At 41.1% G+C, this 9,357-nt stretch overlaps 1 protein-coding gene across 1 annotated transcript; it reads left to right on the top strand.

The window, feature by feature from the left end:
* The first annotated feature begins 471 nt into the window (after positions 1-471).
* Positions 472-1,434, top strand: LOC105996896 (olfactory receptor 14J1-like). The gene has a single exon (XM_013031136.1). The coding sequence runs from the start codon at positions 472-474 to the stop codon at positions 1,432-1,434; it is 963 nt and encodes a 320-aa protein (XP_012886590.1).
* Positions 1,435-9,357: the final 7,923 nt, after the last annotated feature.

The raw sequence follows: 9,357 nt of genomic DNA, 5'->3' as shown, positions 1-9,357 counted from the left end.
AGTATAACCCCTGCTTTCACTATATTTGATGTCAGTATAACTTGTGGAGGAGATGGGGAAAAACCAGTTGTTTAAGGATACAGGTGGATCTGTTGCAACAATGAAAAGTACAAGTTGTCATGTCCAAAAGGAGCTTTACAACGTCGGTGCGGGGGTGGAAGTGGGGGAAGGAGAAGGATTGGGATTGTGGGGGAGGGGGGAGGCTGGGAAGGGATGTGAAGGGTAAACAAAGGAGGAGGATGCAATGATTGGTAAGAAATTTATGCATTATCCTGCCCATGCAATTGTAACCCCACTGTACAGTATGTTCACAAATAAAATAAAACTAAAAAAAAATCTAGCTGAGGAAAACTAATTCATTAACCATTAATTATTGAAATAAACAATGAGAAATAAATAACTGTTTTTAGTGTTTTTTAATTTATCATAACCTTTTGTTTTCTAGGTGCTGCCACAATTTGTATTTTCAAGATGATTACAACAAATGAAACCCAAATGAATGGGTTCCTCCTCATGGGGTTTTCTGAGAATCACAAGCTGCAGCTATTACAAGCTTGCCTGTTCTTGCTGATGTACCTTTTGGACTTGACAAGCAACTTCATCATCATCACCATCACAACCCTGGACGAGCATCTCCAGTCGCCCATGTATTACTTCCTGAAGCAACTTTCCCTTATGGACCTCTCCTTCATCTCTGTCACAGTCCCCCAGTCCATTAGCAATTCCCTCACAGGCAATGGCTATATTTCCTATGCTCAGTGCATGCTCCAAGTGTTCTTCTTCACGTCTTTGGCCTGGGCTGAAATGGCCATTCTCACGGTGATGTCTTATGACCGCTATGTAGCCATTTGCTTCCCACTGCACTATGAACTCATCATGGATGCCAGAAAATGTAAGAGTGCTATGATAGCTGTATGGGTAAGTGGAGGCATCTCAGGAATCTTGTATACAGCTGCCACATTTTCTATCACATTCTGTAAAGCCAAAATAATCCACCAGTTCTTCTGTGATATCCCCCAGTTAATCAAGCTCTCCTGCTCCAATGATTACCTTGCACTCATTGGAGTGGTTGCATTCGTGGCTGTGGTAGCTTTAGCCTGTTTTGTCTCCATTGCTCTCTCCTATATCCACATATTCTCCACGGTTCTAAGAATACCCTCTGCTGAAGGCCGGTCTAAGGTCTTCTCCACCTGCCTGCCTCACCTTTTTGTTGTCTCATTTTTCCTCTCCACAGGCATCTGTGCATATCTCAAACCAACTTCAGACTCTCCAACTGCTCTGGACCTTATGTTATCCATCTTTTACACAGTAATACCTCCAACACTCAACCCTATAATCTACAGCCTGAAGAATCAGTCACTAAAGAAAGCTTTAGGGAAGTTACTGCTGGGTAGCTATTTCACTGGGAAAAAAGCTTATCTCCAGCGTTGTTAGTGTTTACAATAGTATGCATATGTGCTCCTTTAGTAACTACAATTTCTTCATCATTTAATGACAATGGACAGCAGTAATGTCTTTTCTATACATTAGTGATATAATATATGTGTGTTCATTATATAAATTCTCCATTCCATTTTTAAGTCACTGAAGCCATTTTGTTCTTTTAAAATAAAGAAAAAGTTAACAACTGTGACTTTATCACTTAGGTCCAATACTTTCTAATATCCCAATATAAAAACCCCCAGATATCCACATGTGAACACAACAACAGCCAAGGTACATTGAGATAAACCAGGAGTGTGCAAAATTACAATGACAACTAGAAAATAAAGTCATAATATCTACCAACAACCCAACTCATAATTTTACAAAAATCTTCTAATTTCAAATGTCCATTTAAAAACTATTGTGTTTTACAGATCACTTTTACATACAGTACAAATATGTATTTCATTACTAAGTTCATCAGCAAAATTTACCTACTGTATTTCTCCTGAATCCATAAGATTCAATATAATTTATAAGAAAATAATTTAAGTCTTTAACAATTTGACATGTAGTAGTTATTTTCAGTGTATTATCTTATAATTCATGGTCAAACTTAACAGCTTACCTCTTCTGAAGTCTAACAAATTATGCCATAAATTCTCAAACTCTTCAACCTGACCATTTTGTTTCCAAATCTGTGAAATCATTCACGTATATATCAGCAAAAGTATGGCCATGCCACTCTATAACTTACATGATTTTATCATTTCATGACTCAAATATTTCAAAATATTGTGCCTAAAACACAAATACTTGCACTAGCTAAGGTATATACATCATTAGGAAGTGCTCAGTATATTTTATAGTTGCAATACTTTACCATTCCTAATATTTTCAAATGTTTAATGACTAAGAAAAAATCATTTTCTAGATTACTTATCATAGTTTAAACATTTAATTTTTATTTTATATGTCTTTATAAAATATTATGCCCAGTTTTGAATAACCAACAATTTTTTCATATTTCTTTTTAAAATTTTTACTATGAAGATCATGTACAGAGGGTTACAATTACATAAGTCAGGTATTGAATACATTACTTTATGAACAATGTCACCTCTTCTCTTGTTTCCTCCCAGTTTTTTCCCTCCTGACCTGCCACTCCCACACATTTCAAAGTGCATTTCCAAAGTAGTGTCTAGTGAGTATCATTGCTAAGTTGATTTACCGTTTGTCCCATTTCTATGTTTCCCCCTACCCTTCCCAAATATTAGGTGGCTGTAGGTCTGTGTGTTCTATTCTATTCTTTTAGTCCTCAGGTCTATTCTTGTGCCAGTACTAAACTGTGTTTATTACCATGACCTTGTAATAGAGTTTGAAGTTTGGTATTGATATTCTTCCAGCACTGTTCTTCCTGCTAAGGATTGTTTTTGCTAATCAAAGTCTTTTATTATTCCATATGTATTTTTGGATTGCTTCTTCCATATCATTGAAGAATATTGTTAGGATTTTTGATGAGTATTGTATTAAATTTATGGATAGCTATCAGTAAATGGATATCCACAAATGGCTATTGCCAGTTTCATGATATTAATATTTCCAGTCCAAGAGCATGGAAGGTTTTTCTATTTCCTTTCTCTCAAGATTTAAAGTTTTCATCATAGAGTCCTTCACATGTTTTGTTAATTCCTAAGTATTTTTGAAACTATTACAAATGTAGTTTGCTTTCCTGACTTCAATCTTGCTCTTTTCATTGTTGGTATACAGAAAAGCTGCTGAGTTTTTGTGAGTTAATTATATACCCTGTTATTTCGGCAGTTTCAAATCAGCTCAAGTAACTTGAGAGAGGAATCTATAGGGTTCTTTTTTTTGTCAGCCATAGGGCTTGAACTCTGGACCTGGGTGCTGACCCTGAATTCCTCAGCTCAAGGCGAGCACTCTACCACTTGAGCCACAGTGCCATTTCCAGTTTTCTGGTGATTAATTGGAAAAAAGAGTCTCACAGACTTTCCTGCCCAGGCTGGCTTTGAACTTCAGTCCTCAGATCTCAGCTTCCTGAGTAGCTAGGATTACAGGCTTTAGCCACTGGCACCCAGTTTATAGAGTTCTTTACAGAATCATGCATCTGCAAAGAGGGATAGTTTTACTTCTTCTTTCCCTATTTGGATCCCATTTTTGTTTATTTCTTGCCTTATTGCTCTTGCTAAAAATTCCTGTACTGTGCTATATTGAAGAACAATAGAGAGAGTAGACTCATTCTTGATTTTAGAAGAAATGGTTTTAACTTTTCACCATTGAAGATAATGCTGGCTTTAAGTTTGCCATATAGTACCTTTATTATATTCAAGAATGTTCCATTGATTACAAGCTTCTCCAGATTTTTATCATAAAGGGGTGTTGCATCTTGTCACCTTTTCTGCATCTATTGAGATGGTTCTTATTCTTGCTCCTGTGGATGTGTTGAATTACATTAATTGAATTGCATATATTTAATCCTGTTTGATCATAGTGTATGATTTTTTGTTAGTTTTATAATTCGGTTGGCCAGAACTTTATTGAGAAGTTTTGCATCTATGTTCAGCAAAGGGATGAGTCTATAGTTCTCTTCTTTGATGAGTCCCTGTCTGGTTTTGGAATGTGGATTATGCTGGCTTTCATAGAATGATTTTGGTAGTGATCTTTCCCTTTCAATTTCATTGAAGAGTTGGAGGAGTATTGTAGTTCTCCTTTGAAGACCTTGTATAATTCAGCTGTGAATACATGTGGTCCTGGGCTTTTCTTGGATGGGAGGTCTTTCATTGCCATTTCTATTTCATTTCCATATCTCTTAATGTCAATTATTTTCATATCTTTTATTTATATGCCAGCTCTATAAAATCAGTTGAGGGACTGGGAAGGTGGCTCGGTGATAGAGTGCTTGCCTTGCATGCATGAGGCCCTAGGTTTGATTCCTCAGCGCTACATAAGCAAAAAAAGCTGGAAGTGGTGCTGTGGCTCAAGGTGTAGAGCTCTAGCCTTGGGCTGAAGAGCTGAGGAACAGTGCCCAGGCCCAGAGTTCAGGCACCACAACCAAAAATAAATAAATAAAGTTAGGTAGGTTGGTCTGGACCATAATCCTATTTATACACTCTCAGAGCTGAAGTAACAGACATGCACTACTGTGCTCAGCTTCTATTGGTTAAAGTAAGGTCTGGAGAACTTTTGTCTGAGCTAGTAAAGTAAGTCAGGTTAAGAAAAACACATGTGTGCCGGGGCTGGGAAGGCGGCTCAGTGGTAGAGTGCTTGACTTTCATGCATGAGGCCCTGGGTTCGATTCCTCAGCACCACATAAACAGAAAAGGCTGGAAGTGGTGCTGTGGCTCAAGTGGTAGAGCGCTAGCTTCGAGCTGAAGAGCTGAGGGACAGCACTCAAGCCAGAGTTCTGGCCCCAAAGCTGACTAAATAAATAAAATAAATAAATAAATAACCTTACTTACAACTCATACTTCTAGAAAAACAATAACAAACCACATCCAAGACTAGCAGAGTAAAAGGGAAGAAATTAATGAAATGAAGATTAAAATATAAAATATCAATAAAAAAAAGTTAGTTCTTTAAAAAAAAAAAGAAAGAAGAAAAACACATGTGGATTATTTTCCCTCCTATGTGGACACTAAAGCTAAAATACAAACATATATGAGCAAATACGTTACAATGTATTTCAGAGAGGAGGAATGTTGGAATAAAAAAAAAGGTGACAGGACACCCATCAAGCCAAGAGAAACAGAACAGTGAAAAGGAGGCTGAAAAATAATCCCAGATCCTTGATCAAGGAGATTCAAATACAAAACAGAAAAAAAAAAAGAAAGGGCAGCAGTTCCGGACACAGAACACAATCTTGCTACGAAATAATCTAATATATCCCACACACCTTAAACTCATATTGGGGATTAGTTATGAGAGTGACTTGTCCTGTAAGACAAGCAGGATAGTTTATGGCTTCTAATATCTCAGAGAGGTATAGAGTGAGGCACTGTCATGAAAGGTAGCATGTTGTTCCATATTGAATCACACTGGGGAATTACATTGGATTACAATTAGGACAAAATAGTTGGTCAGAGAGCATATGAACACATGGTCATAATGTCAGGGTGGGAGATGACCATAGAGAAGAGGGAGAGATCTGATATATACCTACTGAGAAGTTTAAACAGTGGATAATTGTCCAGTGAAGGGCATGGTCCCACCCTGATATGGAATCAGTCTATCCCTTAGATGTCACTGTGGAAATAGAGTACAGCTCACAGGTCCTCAGAAAAGTAAACACTACATGTGTTTCTGCTAGGTATGATTGACAGCTATCTAGATCTTTCAAATCATTCAAGTTCCCTGGTCTCTTCTTTCTGACAGGGTCTTGATGGATGTCTGGGCATGTTAGGAAAGTCTTAAGAGCAGCTTTGTCCTAGATTCTTGTATTTATTTCTAGGCAGGAGTAAGAGCTTCATACCTTAAGCTGAAGTAGATCTAAGTACGTTATAAAATTTTTTAAAGTGCACTTGGTGATTGTATAGAAATACTATAAGTAACCATCACCACCCCCCTGTGGAGAGCTGCAGGAGCCGTGACCAAAGACGGCGTGGCCACAAAAATGGCGCGGCTGCAACCAAAGATGGCGCTGGCTCCCGCCTTCCGTCTTCCCGGTGAGGAGTGCTCTCTGTAAAAAAAAAACAACTCCTTATATGGCTATGACTTGGCTCCTAGTTTGCTTCCGTGTTTGCAGCCCTATCGGTATATGCCACATGGTGCTTCGGGATTGGCCATCCAGGAGGCTTATAACCGGAGTGCGGGGGCGGAGGAAAAGAGAAGCGGGAAGAAGCGGGCAGAAGAAGGGCAGAAGAAGCGGGAGAGAAGATGTTGTAAAAGGTCCTGAATAAACCGCCTGAAAGAAGAACCTGTTGTCGCCGTCATCCTTGCGGGTCGAGGCGGTCGCGACAAGTGGCGCCCAACGTGGGGCTCGACGGGATTCAGAACTTTCAGCGGTCAGGGGGTGCACTGGTAGGTCCCCAGGTAAGAGGGGATCCGCAATAAAAGTGAGAGGGATTTTGGCTCATCTCGGTAGATAAAGAGAGAGCAGGGTCTTGGAGCTCAACAAGGTTAACCAAAAAGGAAGATGGGGAGACAAAACGAAAGTAAACCTGAAAACATGGGCGCTTCCTCTTCACACCCAATTTTGCTGGCTCTTAAGGAGCTGTTATACTCAAAAAGGTTAAAGTTAAAGACAGGTACCCTAGAAAGATTTTTAAATGAATGTGATTCTGTTGCTCCATGGTTTGCGGTCTCAGGGAGCCTCACGGTAGCCTCGTGGGAGAAGTTGGGAGAGGACTTAGATTTTGCTTATGAACAAGGAACACTTAAGAGTGGGGTAAGACCAATTTGGAGGTTAGTGAGACGTTGCCTGGAGGATCAGCGCTGCAGCGAGGTAGTGGAGATTGGGCAGGCGGCTTTAGAGAGACTGCAGGAAGAAAGATCAGAGAGAGGCAGCGTTGCTAGCGGCACTGCAAAAGGGCCAAGGTCAGAATCATACCCCGATTTTACAGAGCTCGATTCCCTTGAGGAATCTGACTTCGAGGAGGTTCAAGCAATCACAGAACAAATTGAAAGGACAAAGATATCAGATAAAGGAAAAGAAGAGGAAAAGGAGTTAGGGAAAGATAGAGGGTGCTGCTGTGGGACTTCCAGACACCCCAGAACACCAACAGTTTCTCCCCCTTATAGTGAAGGTTTCAAGGTCTCGGGCTGGTCCTTCAACCCAGGGGCATGGAGAGAGGCACGAAGTGAGTTACCCCAGACTTTTCCAGTATTTGTGGATGCTAATCAGCAGAGATACCATGAGCCTTTAGATTTCAAGGTGATTAAGTCTCTAGCTGAGTCCGTACGTACGTACGGAGTAACTGCATCTTTTTACTGTTGGACAAGTCGAGGCATTAGAAAGGCATTGTATGACCCCCGGAGACTGGGCTAGTCTCGTGAAATCCTGCTTGAGCCCTGGACAACACTTGGATTGGAAAGCTTATTTAGTTGCATTTGCAAATGAAGAAGCCACAGCAAACCAAGCTGCTGGCAATCCTGCTTGGGATAGAGACATGCTTCTAGGTATAGGAAGGTTTGCCAACCAACAGATAGGATATCCAGTAGAAGTATATCAACAGATTAACAAGATAGGAATTAAAGCATGGAAAGCCTTGCCTAATAAAGGAGAAGTAAGTGGGAACTTAACAAAAATCATACAGGGGTCTACTGAACCCTTCTCGGACTTTGTAGCAAGGATGGTAGAGGCAGCAGGAAGAATCTTTGGGGACCCTGATGCGGCCATGCCCCTAATTAAACAACTAGTATTTGAGCAATGCACTAAAGAGTGTAGGTCTGCCATTACCCCTTACAAAAATTGGGGATTGGAGGCTTGGATGAAAATTTGCAGAGAACTTGGAGGGCCTTTAACCAATGCCAGATTAGCCGCTGCAGTCTTGCAGTTAACACACAAAAAGGGAGGAAGGACAGGGGCGTGCTATCACTGTGGGAAAGATGGACATATGAAGCGTAATTGTCCCCATAGAGGAGAGGGAGGTAGCAAGCTCCCGGGACCACAAAAAGAGCCTGGCCTCTGTCTGCGCTGCAGAAAGGGGAAGCATTGGGCAAATGAATGCAGATCCGTTAAGGACATCAACAGCCAACCCCTAGAGCAGACAAAAAACGGGAAGCGGGGCCTTCGTCCCCAGGGCCCACAAATATATGGGGCAGTGGAGCAAGGACAATCAAAACTGGAACAGTGGCCGACATTACGGCACCCACAGAACCGCGGAGAGCCACTGCGGGCTCCGCAGGACTGGACCTCCGCGCCACCACCAGACTCATACTAACCCCCCAAATGGGCGTTCAGTTAGTGGATACAGATTTCAAAGGACCCTTAGAACCAGGAACAGTAGGGTTGCTTTTGGGCAGGTTGTTTGTTACTCTACGGGGTCTTAAAATACACCCTGGAGTAATAGACCCTGATTATACTGGAACTATTAAAATCATGGTTGAGTCACCAAAAGGAATTTTTGCCATATCTCCTGGTGACCACATTGCACAGCTGCTTATTTTACCTAGCCTCCATGAGCATTTTGAAGCGCAGCAACCGACTAGGGCAGAAAAGGGTTTCGGATCCACAGGAGTAGATCTGACATTTATATCTCTTGATTTGGACCAAAGACCAGTGCTAGAACTAAAAATAGACAATAAAAAATATTAGGTCTTCTAGATACTGGGGCAGATAAAAGTATAATTGCAAAAAAGGATTGGCCGTTGGGATGGCCTATACAGACCTCTCCTCAAGTATTACAAGGCCTAGGATTTGCAAAAACTCCTGAAATGAGTGCAAGACAACTCTCCTGGAAGGACAACTAAGGCCACTCAGGCACTATTCAGCCTTACCTGCTAGAGCTGCCAGTATCATTGTGGGGAAGAGATCTGTGAAAAGAGATGGGGTTTACTCTGAACAATGAATATTCAGCTGTTTCCCAAGATATGATGACTCGCATGGGGTATCATCCTGGCTTTGGCCTAGGGAAATTTCTACAAGGCAATAAAGAGCCCATCCAAGTAAAACAAAAGTTAGACAAACAGGGACTGGGTTTTTCATAGCGGCCACTGGGGCGGGCATTCCCATAGTTTGGAAGACGGGGGATCCAGTATGGGTGCCTCAGTGGCCACTGCCCTCGGAAAAGCTTGCTGCTGCTCAAACTCTAGTACAAGAACAGGTAGAACTGGGGCACCTTAAGCCGTCTGTTTCTCCTTGGAATACTCCTATTTTTGTAATAAAAAGGAAATCTGGAAAGTGGAGATTGCTACATGACTTGTGTGCAATCAATGGACAAATGCAAATTATGGGTCCAGTTCAGAGGGGCTTAC

This window comes from Dipodomys ordii, unplaced genomic scaffold (assembly GCF_000151885.1).
Source record: "Dipodomys ordii isolate 6190 unplaced genomic scaffold, Dord_2.0 Scaffold138, whole genome shotgun sequence".
Lineage (NCBI taxonomy): Eukaryota > Metazoa > Chordata > Mammalia > Rodentia > Heteromyidae > Dipodomys > Dipodomys ordii.
Note: the sequence above shows the minus strand (reverse complement) of the source record. Positions and strands in the feature narration are given on the sequence as shown.

Excerpts from the sequence above, each read along its gene's own strand:
- LOC105996896 (XM_013031136.1), top strand. The coding sequence starts at position 472 with ATGATTACAACAAATGAAACCCAAATGAATGGGTTCCTCCTCATGGGG.